Source organism: Rhea pennata, chromosome 1 (genome assembly GCF_028389875.1).
Source record: "Rhea pennata isolate bPtePen1 chromosome 1, bPtePen1.pri, whole genome shotgun sequence".
Lineage (NCBI taxonomy): Eukaryota > Metazoa > Chordata > Aves > Rheiformes > Rheidae > Rhea > Rhea pennata.
Window position 1 is genome coordinate 71,586,495 of NC_084663.1, and position 20,754 is coordinate 71,607,248.

The 20,754-nt window shown below is 33.3% G+C and overlaps 1 protein-coding gene across 2 annotated transcripts in view; it reads left to right on the forward strand.

Moving 5' to 3' along the window:
* The window catches only part of AEBP2 (AE binding protein 2), a 50,157-nt gene extending 30,463 nt beyond the window's left edge, over positions 1 to 19,694 (forward strand). The window contains exons 4-9 of one of the 2 annotated variants that reach the window (XM_062570446.1): positions 505 to 691; positions 7,072 to 7,196; positions 13,940 to 14,007; positions 17,854 to 17,967; positions 18,227 to 18,293; positions 19,589 to 19,671. In XM_062570446.1, the coding sequence (XP_062426430.1) occupies positions 505 to 691; positions 7,072 to 7,196; positions 13,940 to 14,007; positions 17,854 to 17,967; positions 18,227 to 18,281 (549 nt within the window). In that variant the 3' untranslated portion in view covers positions 18,282 to 18,293; positions 19,589 to 19,671. Of the gene's footprint in view, positions 1 to 504; positions 692 to 7,071; positions 7,197 to 13,939; positions 14,008 to 17,853; positions 17,968 to 18,226; positions 18,294 to 19,588 lie in introns of both variants that reach the window. The other variant, XM_062570453.1, reaches the window with a different exon arrangement.
* Positions 19,695 to 20,754: the final 1,060 nt, after the last annotated feature.

The following is a 20,754-nucleotide window of genomic DNA, read 5'->3' on the forward strand; positions in this document are numbered from 1 at the left end:
AGTGTACTACTTTTTCACAAGAAGGGGGTAGAAGAGGATGAGTGTAGATAATGTAACTGTTATCAGATACAGAAGACTGGATGCTTTTGGGAAATACGGAGTAACAGTGCAGTGTTTTGAAAGGCAAGAAGGTGAAGTTGGTCTGTGAAGGAGAAAGTTCTTGGGATGGATTTGTTCTTCTATGAAAAGAGTTTGTCGAGGCATTAAGATTGATCTTATGCTATACAGTGTTATACAGCATAGGTAACAGTTATGTTATAAATAACATAGATACAACCTTTATGAGCTAATACAAATTCAGATAGAAATTTATTTCAGGTAATATTTGTATTTTTTTTTCTTTTTTAGAATTCCCTGGTCATTAAAAAATTATCTTCCTTTTAGTGTGTCGGAGGTTAAGCCAGAAAACGCAAACTGAATGATCTGTCAGACTCGAGTGAATGAGTGCCAATAGCACATTGACACTATTTTTAATTCTTTTTTTTTTTTTTTTTTCCTCATTAGTGTGTAGTTGGTGGGTGCAATGCCAGCTTTGCATCTCAGGGAGGACTTGCCCGTCACGTGCCCACACACTTCAGCCAGCAGAACTCTTCAAAAGTTGCCAGCCAGCCAAAGGCCAAAGAGGAATCTCCATCTAAAGCCGGAATGAATAAAAGAAGAAAGTTAAAGAACAAAAGACGACGGTCGTTACGTAAGCATTTCCAGAAGTAGAATTTCTTTAAGTTTCTGCAGTGTTAGAACTTGCAAAATTTTTTAATAGCTTTATTCTCATTTTTTAACTGTTTTCTTTGACCATAGTGTCCTTCTTTAAGCTGCCTGCGCTTAGAGATGTTTTCACAGAAAAGTGAGATATTCTTGAAAAACATTTTCCAAACAATGGAGGAATGTAAAAATATAAATATGTAGATGAAATGTTTTTATAAGATTATTTCTGTTCTTTCAAGTTTCAAGAACTAGTTTCAGTCAAAACTAAACAATTAAAAAAAAAAAAAAAAAAAAAAAAGGGACTTCAGTCCTACATTATTGATGTTCCATGGGTGGAAAGGCTTGTTTCTCTCCGAATGTGGGGTTGGGAATAAAACAACTCTAGATTCTGTTTATGTTCCTTTTTTAGGGCAAAGCACCTACGTGTTCAGTAGAAAAGTTCGGTTTTCTGTGCAACAGTTCCCAATTTATTGCTTTAGGAATGACCAGAAATTCTGTATGCTAACTATATTACTGTTGGAAAATGTTCTGTTTAGTGATCATGAAATCTGAAGTTCTGTACCGTAGATAGGGAATGCAAATTCATGTAAATTAGAGATAAATTTATTTATTTTACAGGTAAATGTGTATTATGTATAAGCTCTTTTTGAGCACAACATTTCATTAGCTTAATGACAGTTTCGTCAGCATAACCAAGATCTAATTTTGGACATAACCAAGATCTAATTTTGGACAGATTTGATTTGCTATTTTCAATCTTTCCCTGCTCAGTTGAAGTTCGTTGATTTTTTTGTTTGTTTGTTTTTGTTTTGTTTTGTTTGTTTTTTGTATACTGAAATGTAATTTACTGTTTAAAGTGAGGATGGTTACCTCCAGTAACCCTCCTGTCAGCAGTAGTAATCACTAACTTTTTTAATCGAATTTGATACAATTTTTTGATTCCTGCATTGTCCTAGCATCAAGCTAATAAATGTCAAATTTACTTAGAGATTTTTATGTACAGTAATGATCAGGAAAAAAAATAGACAGCGATTAACAAATTTGTATGTTTGATAATTAATTTAGATAGAACTTTCCACTAGTGAACCAACTATTTGCTGATTTTAAACTGCTCCTTTGACGTTTATATTTTATAGTACAGAGGTGTAAAAATCCATTTTTTTTTCTTGCTAGCGTATCAGTAATTTAAGAGAGGTTTTCCATTAATTTTTATCTGTGATGTAAGGTCAACTTCATAGTTGGTATAAAGTTGGGAAATATTTTTTAATCTGTTCTGTTTTTTTTGTTGTTGTTTTTGTTTAAATGAGCTCTAGGGCCTGTTATACTATCTACAGAAATGGAGCTGTATTTGTAAGAAGGTGATTATTTAAGTTCTGCCTCCTGGCTGGTCGTAGGATTTTAGTGACTCTGTTATCTGAAACCTTCTGTTACTTCAACTAGATTGGCAATTGCAGACCGTATTTTTCTACAACATTTCTGTGGCAGAATACTTCAATTGTAGCGATCTCTGTTTCTAATTCAGTGAAGAAATATAGTTATGTGTTATCCAGGTGATACTGCAACAATGGGTGCACATACCAGTGGTCTTAAGTTTTTATTCTAAATCCCATGATTGTGATTGTTCTTATGTTAGTACCTCACTTAGTGTGTTTTAGCAACTGAAACATGAAGCAGTGGTCCTTTTTCTGCCTTGAGTGCAGTAAGGAAGTCGGTCTTGGAAAGTTACAATGTCTCCTAGAACTTGGAAGTGTTTATTTTATATTCCTCTGTCTTCCAAGCTGTGTGGCCATGAGCCAGTTCAGTGCTAGAATAGCTGCTGTTAACTTTAGTGTTTTTTTTCCGCTCCTTATAATGCTTAGGTATTCTTAAATATACATATAAGAACACGATGTAAATATATCATTAAACACATCTTAAGTGTAAACCAAAGATTCCCTCTATTTTTGACATTGAATCAATGTTTCAATGTCAATGAATTGATCCGAACTCAACATTTTTCCAATATATGCAGAAGTAGCATTTCAGATTGGAATTTACTTATAATTGATGAACATCATTGACTAACATGTTTCAGATTGGAGCTTCAAAGTTAAAACTTTAGATTATCTACTAAAATGTTCTAGTTGTAATAAGAATATACTATAGAATTTCTTCTGGAAATGTGCACGTAGCATCTTCACAGAGCAGTGGGAAAAGTAGATGGAAAATTCTTGAATGAATCTAGGACAGAAAATATAAAAAATAAATACTATGGAAATGTTGAAGACCTAATGGTAGTACTTGAATAGTCTGCTGGCTTGATCAAGTGTTGCACAGAAAGAAAAATGATAGCTGTCTGAGCAATTTTTTTGTCGTACTGTGTCCTGAGACAAATGCAATGCTGGCTGTATATTTTTGCCTTAAGGCAAAAATCATCTCTAACTGAGCTGGGAACTGACTGCTGTAATGTATTTCTCCAGAGATTATGTGACCCAGAAAAATATCCAAAGTTGATGGCATTTTCAGAAAATACTGGCAGCTTTACTTTTACAACTTTAAAAAAAAAATTTGAAACTGTGTGAATTATTAATCTTGTCAATTAGGTTAAATTGACAAAGGGCTGATGTGATTTTGTTTACTGTTTCTTAGCTTAGATTTTTACTTTTAGTTGGATAAGGGATGAAGTGTGTGAGTGTACAGATTTTTGTCTTTACAAGAAGAGGAGGAGAGCTCAAAAAATCTTATCTTAAGCCAAAGTAACAGAATAAGAACATACAGTATTTTGACTCTAGAGCACAGGAAGTTAGGAACGGAGATTTAAACTTAGTTATTTAAAAAGTGCCCAGAGTGAGAGTTGTTGGGCTTATACTATATTCTCTGCATGTTAGATTAAAATGAGTTATGACAAATAGATATAATGCAAGATATTATTTAATACTGAGTGTACAATCTGTCTAGATCATTCACAAAAAATCACTTGCCAAAAAAATTACATTTTTGCTTTAGAAAATAATTTTTCTCCTGAAAAACATTGTCAACATGTTCTTTCCAGATACTCATGGTTTGATTTGACCATGCCTTTCTTTGCAAGGCTTACTAAATACTTGTGGATAGTTGTTTGCTAATATATGCTACAATTGAAATATCCTCATCTATAAATTCTTAAAGGTTTAAATTCAACCAGTTAATAAAGTTGCTTACTCTGTGTAGACTGGTGTTTTCTATCTGAATGTTAACACCATTCTAAGGGACAACACAAGTACATTAATAAAAAAATAAAAATTGAAATACTCTACTGGGGCTCTATGTGACAAGAACATGATCTTATAACTTAGACTTAGAAAGAGAATTCATAGAGTTTATTTGATTTTTTTTTTTCTTCCCGCTTTGTTAACATTTTGATATTCTTAAACTGTTTTGCATTTTTCTTCCTGTCTGTAAACCCTATATGTGGTTTTATGCTTGGAAATTAGTACTTTTATGATAAATGCATATTTTGCTATAGAGACCCTCATGGCTGGTTACATTAGAGGTGGTATTGAGACTGGCTGATTTGTCAAATACATTTTGATATTACAGAATAATTCAGGATCACAGTAAGTAGCTTGCTTTCTCTTCTAGATAGCCCGAAACACATTCTTTGTTCTATGTAGTCCGGCATTTAGAGGTATGGAACCAAACATTTCAGCAATGCATGTTTCTATAATGGGTCATTGTATTGTTTCCTTTGAGGTAGCTTCAGAAGTTTTGCAGAAGTTAAAATTTTACTTACAATATTGTCACTTGTTTCTTCAATTGCAAAGATGATATAGTGATTAGCAGCCATGATAATTAAGTTATCTGTATATGTAAGATAACAGGAAGTTTACTGTTCATGGAATTTGGATACTAATTACTCAAAACTTTGCATTTTATTTAGTAGACTACTAATCAGAATGCTTTATTTACTTGGCTTAAGTATTGGAAGCATATATAGATGTTGTATTAAGCAGGAAGGGAGACCCTACTCCAAAAGTAATTTTGAGGGAATAGATTTAAGATGCACAGAAAGAATAACACTGATTAAGGAATAAATAATGCTGGTTTTACCCTTTTAACAAACTATGTTGTTTCTTCTGCATCTTTCAAATGTTACCTAATGATAAATTCTGTACAAATGTGTTGTATGAAACCAAAGACATAATTTTGGGGGCTGCCTGTTTTTGGATATCCAAGTATTGTATGTTCATTGGAGCAGAGTTCTACACGTGTTCCTAATGACACAGCAAACTACAGAAAAACCTAAATCAGCATTTAGAGTATTTGAATGGAGAATTTCATAATTTTAGCTCAATGGACGAAAAGTTTGGTTTTTTTTGTTTGTTTGTTTGGTTGGTTTTGTTTGTTTGTTTTTTTTGAGAGCGAGAAGAGAAGGATGGAAGTATACCCATTGGAAAACACTTGGTTTTGGAAGTTTCAAGCTTTTATAATAATAAAATGTGGGTGTATTTTTCTTGGTATATTATCGTGCATAAGCTTGTCCCTCTTTCCTACCCCTTCCTATCCCCTAATCTTTTTTTAAACTATCTAGAAAGAAAGAAAACTGGTAGTTGATGTACAAAACCCCCCTTTTTTATGTGATTAAGAAATTCATTGTAAGGATGCTAGTATCAGTGATCTTCTGCAGCATATGAACTGCATTTTTAAGTTACCATTTACTGCCAGACAACATTTCAATGAGATGACTGCCTATTTGGCAATATCCAACTGGGAGAGAGTAAGGACAGGACATAATGTATAGATGAATGCTTAACAATAATCAGTCCCAGGAGTGTAGTAAATATTAGTTTTAAGTCGACCTTGTAGTTTGTTTTGAAATAATGGGTAGATAATCTTGGTGAAAAGAAATGTAGAAGTTGTTTTACATTAGGAAAAAGGAATTTTAACTCACTTTTTTGGGTTATATGATGATATATTTGATGATATAATAACCTCCTATTCTTATTTTAGTTTCGGTGTATTTATATGCAGAATTATTGTCCTCATAGAAAACAAACAAACAAAAAAACCCAGAATATTTTCATTAATACACTTCACCCATGTAATTTTAGTACTGTACCATATGGTATGTTAAAATTTTAGTGTAAAGTATTTCTAACAGAATATGATAGGTAGACACGTGCTTAGTAGCAGTTATTTTTCAGTTAAAGTACCCTTAATGTAGAATTGATAGATCTTCCTTGCACTCCAAATCAGTTTAGTTATTTTTTTACGATTCATGAAACACTCAACTCTGCAAGTCCTTTTCTAAATGGAAAAGGACTTTATTAGTGCTTATAGGTGCTTATAGACTACTTGTAAAACATAAGATGGATGCTAATTGCACTTTGCTGAAAATTACGAATTAAAGTGTAGTGTCTGATTCACTTGGTGCTTCTTGACTCAAAAATAATTTAATTACTAATAATCAGAAAATGTAAAATGAGTGCTTGTGTTTAAAAAGGAAAAAAAAAGGTCCATCTGTTTGTTTTCATTCCTCACTATTACCCTTTGGGGATCAAAAATTTCTGGATGGGTTACTATTTTCCGTATGTTCACAACTGATGACTTATTTAATCCTGTGGTTTGTGTTCTGCTGCTGTACCAAGCAGTTTTGTTTCAGTGCAATTGTAGGTCTCTTTATAGCATCCCAGTATTCACTGGAAATAGGATGGTGTTTTTTATGATTATGAATTAGAAAAGGGCAGATTGTTTTTAATACAGTTCACATACAAGCTCGGGGTATAATTCTGCTTTAACATGTTGGAAGTATGCAGTGTAATGTTTTTAAGTACCTTAATACTGTTTTCAAAAAGCCACAGCAGCAGTATTGAGACTGTTACTGTGGTCTAAAGGTGACTTAACCAGTTAGGTTGAGAAATTTATGGGAACTTTTCTGGGCTTTTTTTTTGCATTGGAATGGAATTTCCACTTACTAACAAGTTCTAGTTTTAGTTTCTTGGTACTAGGAATTCTTTTTTTCGTAAAGTGATTGTAATTGGACATTTTCAGAGGTACTCAGCAAAATAATAAATTCTTAAAGTTGAAAGTTAAAAAAGAATAGAATTCACTTGAAATTAAAAAAAAGAAAGAAAGAAAGAAAGAAAGTGCAACCAGTTTGTCCAAATAGCTGCTTCATCTAGCAGAAATATGTTTGATCAATCTTAAATGGATAGACATTGGTTTATAACTCATTTAGAATCAGTTCTTCCTCTCAGCTAAATTAATGTTTATAACTCTTTGCCAAGATAGTCCTACTGTCATAATGATATATGACTTGCTAATGACACTTCAGATTTTTATGCGAGTTCTTGAAGGTGTTTGAATGCTTTCCATGTGTTCAACACTAAGGATCTTTTCTTTTTCTAGCAAGACCACATGACTTCTTTGATGCACAAACACTGGATGCTATAAGACATCGAGCCATCTGCTTTAACCTCTCAGCACATATAGAAAGTTTAGGAAAAGGCCACAGTGTTGTATTTCATAGTACTGTAAGTATTACATTATGCATTCTGTTTGTTACCTATGTGTCTGAAAAATCTAATATTTCAAGTAGCTTCCTATTTTCCTCTTGCTGGTGTAGGAATTTAATCAAGAAAAAGTTAACGGTAATAGTGAGTCATTTTACATTGTTGATTTGCCCATTTCTAGTAGTAAATTAACTTTTCTTTAAAAGTAGTTTTAGTAGTTGTTCCATCTCACTAATTGAATAACTTCCAACATTTTCTGCCCAATACACTTGGGGAAAGTATCTGACAGCATGTCTATGATACAGAAAAATTTACAGTTGGATCTTCTGAAATAACAGTGCAATTAATTTGACATTTCTATAGCCTTGAGTCAATAGCAAGTCACCCTGCTAATTTATCACAAGGAATACTTTGAGAGTAATAGAATAATTGTTTATTTTAAGAAGTTAATTTGAAATTCATGTTTATTCTTTCAGTTTAAAAGATGGAATCCCAAATAAATGCATTGCTGCCCTTTTTTTATGCTAGCAGAATATTAGCAAATTGCTAGAAGGAGACAAGTACCAGGTGGGAATGGGTTGTTGATTCTATTTCCATATCAAGTTTTGTTAATTTCTGTTCAGATTTTCTACAAAGTATCTATAGATAGGACTGATAATAGTATTCACTTAGAAGTGTTCAGGAGAGAAAGTGACAGTATTGAATTGGGTATAGGAATCAGAATTCCAGAAAGGGATTATACCTCAGGTTTTCTTCCTAGCTTAGGGGATACAGGCATAAATGAAGTAGAGATGTATGGGATAGGACAAAATGAGAGAGAAATGCTTTGTAAATTGCCAGCTTGCTTTATTCTGAAAGTTTTATCCAGGCAGACTCCTCAACTGTTTGAGCTCACTTCTATCTGTTGGAATAGTTCATAAGAAGATGAAAGTAGAGTGAGAAGTGAGCTCTAAAATTGTTACAAATTAACTTGGAGGAAGCAATGCAAACCCTTTTAGCCTATTCATACATGCGTCACTAAGAGATAGTAGGGGATTGATTAGATGTGAAGACATGAAATTAACCCACAGTTGCAGGAGAGGCTGTAGTGGCGAACTGTTCTAAGATTCCAGCGCCATACTGCAATTTGCTACCATGTTAGTGTGATGTTAGTTGAGCACAGTGTTGTGCTGGACATCAGATTTATTGATGAGACTTGGCCTAAAATACTCTTCAGAAAAAAAACTAGGTTCTCTGAAGCAGTTTTGTGGTTCTACACTATTATTCTGAGCTAATGGTCACCTCAAATACAAGTAGATTTTGCATGGCTTATCAGACTTGGGTAGAACATTGAATGCTGATTGGTTAAATAATGTGATGTGTTTTGAGTGGTCTACTTTTAAATGAACAACAAAAAAAAAGGATGTATAGTTATCACAAACATTATTCTGAAAAGTGAAAAAACTAGAGAAAAAAATGCCCAATTCCTGAAAACTGAGGCAAGTGATGTAAAGTTTGGGATTTTTTTTAGTATAAAAATAAGAATAATGTCAGCACAATGTAATATTTCACAGCATAGATTTCCTACTGAAAAATTACCAACATGAAGAATTTCTAAGCAGTCACTTGTATATGCCCTTTCACCTCCTATGAAACAGGCGCTTCTCTCATATGTATATATATATATATATATATATGTATATATATATATAGAGAGAGAGAGAGAGAGAGAGATACAGGTATATAGGTGTATATATTGGTATATTTTACACACATCTTTTTTTAATAGATATGGAAAGTTGTACAATTCAATCATCAATAAAGCTTCATGCAAGCATGTTTTTGCCATCCGCAGTTAACTTTTGGCTTCATTGTGATTTTTTTTTTCCCTGTTACATTTTTATTGTAATCAAATCCTTTGAATGGGATTTCTGTTTTAAAATTTTCCAGCTACTTATTGGACATATTGGCTAGATTAACTGACTTCTTATGTGATAAAAACAAATAGGTTAAAACCTATGTTCAGGCTTCCTTGTTTTCATCATTGATTTTGGTACTTTGATGCTCTATGTTAAATTGTATGGAGAATATCAAGCACTTCTACTTACTATAAAGCATAGATGTTACGCTGTTTAAAAATGCAGCTTGTATGTTACCTCATCCCCCCCCCCCTTTTTTTTTCTGTTGAAGCATTTTGAAATGGGTAGAATTACTTCTCTTTAAAATACTCAAATACTGAAGTATTCCTCAGTATTTTAGGTTTTTGGTTTTGGGATTTTTTTTGGTTTGGTTTGTTCTTAACAAATTTCAGCTTATCAGTTCTCTGTGTTTTGAAATCTTAAACCTTTGAAACTCTAAGTAAATAGTCAGAAGTATACCAGTTTTTTAGAGTGAAATTTTTTCATTTTCCAGAAGAGGTCAGCAGAATTCCACCTCTCATGTCTAGGACAACTTTCAGATACATGTTTCCTGCACACAGAAATACTCAAATTTTCTTTTGTTTGCAGGAACAGTGCATGTAACATAGAATATAGTGAGACTGTTTTCAAATAAAGTTATTCTGTACACACATCAACTAGTTAAAATGTTTTTTAAATGTAAAAAAAAATGGACTTAGAATTATAGTTCTGTAAAGAACTGTTAAATTGACAGAACATTATTGTTGCAGGTATGCTGGATTTCTTCTGTTTCAGCTGTACATTAGCAGACTTGTCCATAAGGCTGTGATTGTCAGAATGACCATTCCTTTATACATTTGGCCATTTCTGCCTGTGTTCATCATAGCTGTGTTACTGTTTCCCAGGAAAGCTAACGTCAGCAATATTTTCATGGCATTAATTGTGGTAAAAGAGTTGGATACTTTTTATACCTTCTATAAAAACTTCCTTCCTTAAATGTGAAGATTTTGAAATACATGTGGGAGGTGTCAATGGCAACTATAGAAGCAGATTTCTGTTGTCCCTTGTAAAGAAAAGCTAACATGCTACTTTTATGTTAACATAAACATTTTTTAGCCTTTCACAGCCTTCAAATATTAAATACGATTAGCTCCTTTGTTATGAAAAACTAGACTTTTGATTTACTTCCTCCTCCTGTTAAGCTTTGCCCTTTCTTTGTCATTGCTGTTAAAGTCTGCAAAGAAGTCTGCAAAGAACAGAGCAATATATTAATGCGGGGAGAGGGAAAGGCAGTTCAAGCTCTTTTTTTAGCACTAATTGCTTGATGCTCTTAATAGGGCTATAGAAAAAGAGAATGGTACTTGCAGTCATAGAATTCAGGCAGCACTTGACTTTCCCTAAATTTTATAGCCTGAATTGTTTTACGCATCGATGTTTGTGTATTTAGTCTTTACAGGTATCAGTCTTTTCAGTCTGGTGATGGCAAGATAGAAGAGTCTTTGAGTTTTGTGCTGTATGTTCCTGAAAATAAAAATTTGTTACGTCTAAGTTGTTAGTGGGTCCACACTTTTTTCTGTAGGGGAATGCAGATGATGATATTGGGGTGGTTCTCACAAAAAACTATGAGGTTCTGGAATTACTGTGTTATACCGTAAAACCCAGAAGTAACTATCTTATTGATCAAGTCATGAAAGGGGAGCAACCACTGCTCCAACTGGTACTTAAGTGTAATATATAATTGCAACTTGTATATTCTGTATGCTTTCCTAGCTCATGTATTTAAGTTTTAGATATGAGTGAGAGCAGTTTTTGGAAAATATCAAATTCCCTCTAAGTGTGCTGTAGCTACTTTACTGTGTCCAAGTATTAACTTTTAAAAATGTCATCTATGAACTTTTCTACATGTGATAACCAAGGTACTGCATTACATGAGATAGCATATGTGTCTCCTTAAAACCTGAAGATCACTTTTGGAATGAAATACTCAGTGCAGGGAAATGTATTATTTTTGAATAGGAGAGCTGGTAAGAACTGAGTATTTTTTGGCCTATAAAGTGAGATCAGGCCAAAGGACTCCAGGACTAAACCAGGACTCAGGTGCTCCAATCTCTGTCAAAGGCACTGAGTCTGCAGAAAAAGACCTGAGCAACTTAAAGTTGGAAGGGTTTGGTGGAGTGGTTTCTAAGTCTTTCTTTAAAAAGTGGTCAGGGTTTTCATCCATGCTCCTGATCTAGCAAGATGATGTATCCTGTTATGGATATGCCTTGTGGCTTACAAAGAAAGTAGTAGTGATATTTCCCGTGCCTAAAGTTAAGGATCTTGTAATGTTCTTTGCTAGTTAGGTAAATTTTAACAGACTTTTTTTTTTTTTTCAAGGATTACTGAAAAAAAAAATTTCTGATGTTTAGCTGCAGTGTTCTGTCATGATATCCTATTGCAGTTCTTGCAAGCAGCTTTCCTTTGATTATTTGGAATAGCCTGATATCAAAAGCAGATTGTCACCTTGCCTTTCAGCCCTGATCCAGATGATTTATTAATGTATTTTAAATGACAGATCCTAAAGCTAGTCCAAATTATGATGGGAAGATTCTTCCTTTACAAGAACCAGCCCTTCTCATACTTTGCTTCCTACTTCTTTAACCTTTTTAGATCACTAGATGACATTTTCCATATCTTGTGACAACTTGGTTTAAAAGCTTTTGGTGAGGGACTTCAAAATTTTAAAAAATTCAATACTTCAAACACTTACTCCAGCCCCAATCCTCTGATCCACATCTTGACATCTTCAGAGATCACAAATATATCGGGCCTGAATAATTTTCTAAATGTATTGATAGTCTGACTATTAAATCTATGGACACTTCTGTCTGTTTCTTTTTTGTTCAAGATGCAAGATTGTTCCATAGGTGTAGATAATTGAGACTGCACCGTCTCTCGTGAGGAAAGGCTGTGAGAGCTGGGCTTGTTCAGCCTGGAGAAGAGAAGACTGAGAAGGGATCTTATGTGTATAAGTATCTGAAGGGAGGTTGTGAAGAAGATGGGGCAGAGTCTTCTCAGCGGTGCCCACTGATAGGACTAGAGGCAACATGCACAAACTGAAACACAAGAAGTTTCATCTGAACATGCGGAAAAGCTTCTTTAATGGAGATATTCAGAAGCTCTCTGGACACAATCCTGTGCTCTGGGTGACCCTGCTTGAGCAGCGGGGTTGGACTAGATGATCTCCATAGGTCCCTTCCAACCCCAACTATTCTGTGATTCTGTGTGTAGTAATAACAGTTTGAGCAAAGATAGCATTTGGATCAGAGAGCCTGTTAAGTTCCAAGAGTTTCCCCCCAAAATGATTCAGTTTTCTTTGTATTTGATCTTGGCCAACTTCTTCAGACATTCTGACTTACTGTTTTATTTGTGAATCCATTAAAATGTCATGATTGGAATTTAGTTTACCATGATACTCAGTTGTGGGACATAGCTTTGGTTGATGTGGACTCTTTAGCATCCTATTTTGTATACTAGATTTTAGTTTAATCCTTTTTATAAAGATTACTTACCATCCAGCAGCATTTCTAAGCTTTAAAAGTTCTCTAGTCATTTTTTTTGATTTTACAGTATCTACAGTGGCTATTTGTAGAAGCTTTGAAGGATTTGACAAGCTTTATGTTTTCACAGATGTTTGAAAGGTAGGAGAATTGATGCTTGAAGTCTCTGAAAATCTGTGTAAAGCCATATGAAGTATTGTGGCTTGCACAACAAAGAAGCAGCTGAGGGTAGTTCAATAGATGAGAAAGCAAGTGGCTGTTTCCTGTTTTCATGCTTTATCTTCTGAACACTAGCGTTAGGGAAAATATTTGTATCTGAATGAATGGAATATTTTAAAATAATTAACCTATTATTTAAATTAACTTATTTTTTGTAAATGTTTGTAATTATACTTTGTATCTGTGCTGAAGGTGGGAGTCTAAATTTGGAGCGGTACACCTAAAAACTTTTCTCTATGAGAGTAAATTGTTCCTGGTTCTACTGTGAACTAGACTGAGAAACTGTTAAGAAAAGAGTTCTCGTATCTTGTTTGGAATCTCACTGGGGGAATACATTGTTCTGCTTAATATTATGAGCTATACATACATACACACACACACACACACACACACAGCTATACATATATATATATGTGTGTGTTAGCTATACATTAGCTATACGTGACTTGACATGTCATTAGTGTGATGACAATATTAGCAGGCATACTCTCTGCAGTTTTAATTAAGGTGTCTGTTAGGTACACATTAAACAATCTTTGTGAGCCTCTGGAGTCTTCCAAATAACCTTTGCCTCATTCAGTGTTTTGTTTTAAGATGTTGAGAGGCAACGAATAATGGTTACTTAGGAAGTTATACGTGTGACGTTTCCAAATGTCAAACCATTTGTGAGACAAGATTTTCTTCTTGTGTAATACTGGAATTAAATTATAAGTTGCATCAGTCTGATATTTGCTACAGATGTCTTATGAAACAACATGAATGTATTTGTAGAGGGCATTTGTGAACCGTATTCAAGAATGTATGCATTTCAAAGTTTTTGGAGTAACTTCTTGTAAAAGTTTCAGCTATTTTAAAAGAAAAGACTACGTGCAGAATGCGTGCAAATTATTTCAGGGACCATTTAGTAGACAAATATTAAAGGGAAATTTAAATGAAAACATTAAACCTTACCAAGAATGGTTTGAATAGTGTTACACATATTCTGCCGATGTATAGAATTAATACAATTTTCAAAGAGTAGAACTGTTTGCATTTTATGAGCTTCCAGTTGAACGTGAAAAACAACAGTTATTTGCGGAAAAAAATCTGCAGATTTGGTTTTAATTAAAATTTCTATAATTATTATCAGGTAATAGCTAAAAGAAAAGAAGATTCTGGAAAAATAAAACTCTTACTTCATTGGACACCAGAGGACATGTGAGTATATTGCTAGTGATGCGACATTTAAATGGGGAAGAATTTACAAGGGGGTAAATGTGCTGTCTATCACTAAATTATGTTATACCTTCCTTTTAATATTTAAATTAAGTTTTATTCTTAGCTTTTTCTTTTTAGTGGTTTAGAAGTTTAAAAAATAATAAGCAACACTATTCTACTTTCAATTAATTTTACTTTGACTGCCAAGTCTGTAAACTCTGTCACTACCTGTTCAGGTAAACTTTAAACTGAACTGTAGATATTAATAGCAAGATCTTCTAGTTATTGAATGGGGAGTTCAGGTTGATTTGCTGGCTATCTACATAAGGAAATCTATCATCAAGACATCTCCCCCCACCGATTCATCATGATTCTGAAATATTTTTAGGAACAGAACTGTAATCAGCAGCATTACAATTGAAAGGCAAGAAACGTAGGTGCCAAAATTTAACAGTAAATTTCCCACAGTTAATGCTTAAAGTGTCTGTCCCATATTGCTGCTTCTTTGGCTTCTCTCACTGAAGTCTGGAATTCTCTTCCAACATGCTTGGTTGCTTTTTTGTCTTGGTTTATCAATGCTTTGCCCTATTCCAAATGAATAGCTTCATATGTAATGTAAGATGAAGGTATTACCTTCAGGTTGGCTTGGGACATTTGCAGTATTGTCAAACACTTTAAAAATAATTCATCTACTTTGCTGAATATTGCTGAGATCTTGTTTTTCTGACTCCCGAATAAGAAAAGAATTTATGTACAAATATTAAGGTTTTAATTATATGGAAAAGTAGAATAAATTTTTGGTTTCCACTTTGTTCTAACATTATTAGGAGAGCCAGTAGGAGAGTAGTTTAGCAAGTATTGTGTGATCCATGTTTTCCACAAGTTTTAAGGGAATTAACTACTTTTTCTTCTAAAGGTAAGTAGAATTATAATAGATATTCATTCTTGGGGCTATGCTCCTGCATACAGCTGAAGTTGTTGGGATATTAAGCTCAGACACTAAGATAAATAGCTGCATAATTAGGCAGGACGTGTAAGTTTAGAAATTCTTCCTTTAACTTTACTTCTACTAGAAAGAGATCCCTGTCATTAGATAGGGATATATTAAGTTTCAGGAGGAATATTGGATTTTTCTGCACAGAAAATAATTATACAAGATAAATACTTATAGTTTGTCCAGTTACCTTTTAAAACTAGAGAACTTTTCAGATTCACTGTTATCATTTAAATGATTGAGTGGGAAGGTGATACAAAGCCTTTGTATAATAGAACTCTGGTACCTTTTGCTTAGGTGAAGTGGTTTAAATTACTAAGTTTTGTAGTTTCCTAAATTAGTCATGTGCAGTAGTGTGAACTCAGCAGTCTGAATCTATTGCAACTTCTATCTGCAGAGGACCAAGGTTGCTGGTAAGTGATCTGCAGGAATGTTTGACTTCTTGGTGTCATTTTAAAGTATCATTAGCTGTTTATTCTCTGCAAGTTTCAAGCAATTTGGGAAGGGCTTAATAAAATGTTCTAGTAAAAGATGCAGTTTTTTACTGCCTTTTAGGACAGTTGAACATTGTATGTAATTATTTTGAAATTATTCTTACTAAAATATTACAGAAAAAGATTATTGCATCCTAAAAGGTTTAAGCATAAAACACCCTTGGAACATCAGAAGCAAATTGAATATTTCAAAGTACTTTTTTTAATAGAAAATCAACTCAGCTTTTTGATCATGCAGAAGAATACATTTTTAGAACCTGTACATTGGAGAAGACAGGTTGTTCAGTGAAGTTGGGCATCCATGAGAGACTGTAGATGCTGCTTAGACAGTTTAAAAGAATAATATATTTAATACTGATATTTCTTGGTTTTGAGAGGGGTAGTTAGGTACATTTCCTGTGCTGAATGACTTAGGTTTGAACCGCTGAGTTTTCAGTAGACTCCTTTTCATTTGACCATTGCAGTTAAGATCAGCAGATACAATGTATCATGGCTCATGCTATCCATCTGTCTTACACAGTGAAGTTACTCATGCTTTAGAAAAGTTGAATGCAATTATGATGATTATTTTCCATTGTTGTGAGCTGTTCATCACTCTTTCAGATGGAATAATAATGATTTAGCTTTTTCTACTTTGAGTCATTTTGAGAAACTGTTAAACTACTCCTAGTTTTCTGTAGCTTAAATACTTCTTCAAGAAAAGTAGGTACCAGTCTAGAGAAGAATTTTCTTCCTATGAAAGCAGGAAATAGCTTTTTAGTTTTTTAGAGTAGATATTTATTCTCTTTGAGCTCTTTATGAAAGTATTCCCTTTCCTGAGTTGCTGGTCTTGTATGTAAAGGATTTTCTTATCTGTTGTTAGTTTGTATCCTTTTGTATCCTCAGCATATTTGAAATGTCTTCCAGATTTTTTTACAGCATTTTCTGCCCAATATAATTTCTGAAAAAAACTGATTTCCCCATTATTAAGAAAAGACAGTTTTTTTTCACCTTTCATGATCCATATTAAACCTCAGTGACACTATAGATTGCCTCCAGTTTTTTTCTTCCACATTCAAAGGAAAAGGGGAAATTGTATTATTGTATTCCTGGAGACACCAGGATAGAAGTTCTCTCTCATTATGTTTTTGGGAGGCTTAACCAAAAAACTGAATTTGAGCTGCAGCTAACTTATTGCTGAAGAATTGTTTCACTTGAATGTTTTTCCGAACTTTGTAAAATTGCATACAACTTCAGTCAGAAAAATACCTATTCATTTTTGCTGTTTTGAAAAATGTTAGGTTCTTCAATTTGAAACTTGTTTCAAAAAATAACCATTTTTAAATTACTAATTCAAACTTTTTTTCCTCCCTGAGTTTTTGGCTCCTAGGTCATTTAAAATATTCATTTTATGTGTACTTAAAATAACTTTTTTTTTTTTTTCTCCCACTAGTGGAAGCAAATGGATCACTTGTTTGCTTTGCACAGCCTTGGTCAGTGCCTGCTCTTGGAAAGAGGGAAAAGGCCGTCAAGACCTCTGCCCAGTGCCCCTTTTAACAATGTGTCACCGATGTCAAGGTGTTAACCTTAGTAGAACCGTAAAAAAAAAAAAAAAAAAATGATCGTGGTAAAAGCTGCAGCAGTGCAACAAGCCACTCTGAAGCAGACATTTAGTTTCCAGGCCTTGAAGTACAAAGTGTAGGCTGGTGTACATTACCACTAGCCCTCCTCCACAAGCTCTACTGCAAGTGGCACTGAAATAACATTTGTCTTTATTGTGTAATGGCAGAGTTTTATTCCATCTCACAAGGAGAAATGGTACATAACCAAAATACTTTATGGTGTTTATCTGAATTTCCTCAGAAGATAATTGAACAATTAACTTCAGCAAAGATGGAGCATTCTGACATTAAGCACTTAAAGCTTTGAATGTATAGAGCAAGCAAATTATTCTAGCCTAATGTTCAGTGCTTGCAGTATTCTAGCCTTCATTTACTTCTTGACACTTTGACGGCATCAAACAATTCTACATCCAAAATAGTGAACTATATTCAAAGATCTATTTGTTCCGACTATCTCACATTGAAGTGTTAAAATAGAGAATGTAGTGCCATTACCACTGTATTTTTGGTTTAGTGGTTTCTGGAATAACTTTAATTCTGTTTAGTATCTCTTTCACTTTATGAACTTGAAAGGCTTTGAAGTATAACGTGTAAAGATGGGCTGTCCTTTCCTCACTCCAGTGAAGATGCTTTTTAACCAGTGAAATGTGAAGATCACATTTAAAAACTTCATATGTGCTAGTTTACCACATAATTTTATGGTAAGAAAAAGGGTTGATCTTTTTTGAATATTTTTATTTTATTTATTTATTCATAGTCTGCCTGATGTGTGGGTAAATGAAAGTGAGCGACATCAATTAAAAACTAAAGTAGTTCATTTATCAAAACTACCAAAAGATACTGCCTTGCTTCTGGACCCAAACATATACAGGTAATGTCTTAATTTTGAAATTTTCTTTATTTAAATACAGTCTTAAGCCTCACTTAACTTTTTGACGTTGGAAAATCAGGATTGTTAATGCATTATACATCAGAACACGGAGCCTCCATCCTGTCAGCGTCCAGTAGTTAAGTTCTGAGGTCTTAAGTCATTCAGAATTACTTAACTTCTTGAACTGAACTCTAGTTACTGAGAAACGGGGAATGTGTATTTACCAAGTGTATTTTACTTTTTTGTGCTTGGTGTACAGAAATTCTAGTAAAGGAGGTACATACAGTGGAATCCTGAAAGATCACTTCTGTTAAGATCACATACTGGTTTGTATACCAATTTTTTTAAAGTCCAAATTTATCTTTACATATTTTATATTCAGCTGTAATACATGCAGTATTACCTTGAAATCTGTACTTGTATACAAGTACTGTTATTTTTTTTACTACAAGATTCGTTAGAGGGGGACAAAAAGGGATGGTACATGTCACGTGTCTTTAAGCTGCATTCGCATTTGTGTTTTTAGGATTTCAGGTTGGCTTCCAATCCATCTTTCTAATAATTTCCTGATTTTTTTTTTCCCTGCCTCTATATTACTGCTCTCAAGTAATTGTCAGTACCCACAGTTCTGTGTGTGTACAGTTCTTAAAGGTAATCTGAAATGCTTTATTTGTTTTATTTTTTTTGAAGGTCTGAAGATGTTAACAGAATGTAATTATAGGCTTATTTTAAGATATTTGAAAATGGAGAGGAAAAAGTTTTTCTGTCATGACTATAGTTCAGTGTTCTTATATTTCTTCCATAACATCTGATGACCTAGTGTCACAGAACACAAATTTGAGGTCCTGACATGTAATAAGCCTTTCAGTTCACCTTTACTACTGAGTGTATTTCACTAATTAAATTAATGAAAACTTGGTTTAAAATAAAAAGATAAATCATTATACTAAATGTGATGTCTTTATAAATGTAAGTATTTGAAATACTTACTTTAGTGTGAATTATTGAACAGTATTTCATAAAAATGTTACAGGGAAATTGGATTGTGTATTTTTAAAACTGTTTAAACATAGTGGCTGATTTATAACCTAATTCAGGTATTAATTGTCTTTATACTGATTACCTTTGCAGAACTTGATAGATTGTTTTTATTTGAAAGTGATAAAATAACCTTTTAAAATAAAAATGAAATGATTTGGGGGATGAAATACTTGGGGAAAAATGAGCCTCCTCTCCAAATAAAATTAAGGTGCCTTCACATAATTTGTTGGATTAGATTTTTAGCAGTATAGATCAGCATGTCATTAAAGAGCTTTGGGGTCAGCTATAGATGAGATCAAAGAAATAAAGGTGAAGACCAAAACTTTGTATAGGGAAAAAGTAGCTAAGAGAATTCAGACACAGCTCTTGATTTTATGATTCAATGATGACTTCAGTAGGAAGTTTGAAATAATAATTGTCTCTAATGTATGCTAATTTGGGCTCACATAAAATGGTTTTCAGTTTTAATCATATTAAATGAAAGTAGATTGTGTATAATCATGACTTCGTAGTACACTTTAGCTGACTTAGACTTTTGTTTCAGGGTTTTTATGTAAAATCACACTATCTTCTCTTACAGAACAATGCCCCAGAAGAGATTGAAGAGGTAAAACCAAGCAAGTGGGGACACCTGCAGTCTTAGTCACTGACAATGGATTTAGAAATAAAGTTGCACATTAGTCAAATCCCATCTTTTTTTTTTTTTTTTTTTTGTTTTTTTTTTTTTTTTTTTTTTTTGTTTTGATAAATATTTATGCTTAGTGTAAACATTCTGTGAATGAAGTTGATGCTTCTGTGGAATATATTAATATATTACTGTATATCCACATTTTCATGGAATGGTACAGTGGGAGACTGAGCAAACACTCTTCTGGCAACTTAGTGGAACAACTAAAAGGCTTTGCATGCTTGCTTCTTTAAGCTGCTTTTTTCTTTAGTGAATACAATAGTTTATATTTGATGAAAAGAAAAAGTAACCATCACCATTTACTCATAATTGTCACAAGAACTGTTAACATGCTATTAGGTTTCTTGTCAATGATAACAAACTATAACGCGTCCCAGACAGTAAAACAGCTACCAAGGGATTATCTTGTTGCCCTTTCAGTATGGTGGATAGTAATCATTTGTCATTTGTAATCTTGTGTCCTTTTGCAGATCTCTGAGATATGTTGAATTATAATGTTTAAACATATGTTGATGGAATGCTTGTCTTTTCCAAACGGCTAAGAATACATATAGTACAGTTTAAAGATGTTAACGAGTGTTGCAGTATGTCTGACCCCCTTTTCAGGAGTAGTAAAGTATGTTAATGAGATCTACTTTTATGTGATCCGCATCAATGGACGGTTTTTGAAAAACCTCTACTTAAGCAATTAGTGTTATTGGTGTTTTATTTTACTTTTTTGACCCTTTAGGATCCCCATTCGCTTGTAAAGTATACTTTTTTTATTTGGCCTGATGTTTTCTAGATGTAAAAAAAATGGTATTTTTAAAAAAAAAATCTAGAAATTCAATCCTTTATGCACCAAAGTTGGCTTTGAAAAGGAAAGTAAAATCACTTTCTTGCTTAATAAGCAAGAAGCCATGGATTTTTTTAACTGACAAATAGAGATGTGTCTAACCTGTTAGTCTTTGTATGGAGACAAAAATGTTGCATATAGATAATAGGACATTGCTTGTAAATATTTCAGCAGATTTGTAATATATTTTTATATCATGAAATGTACTGTAGATGTTTTTCTA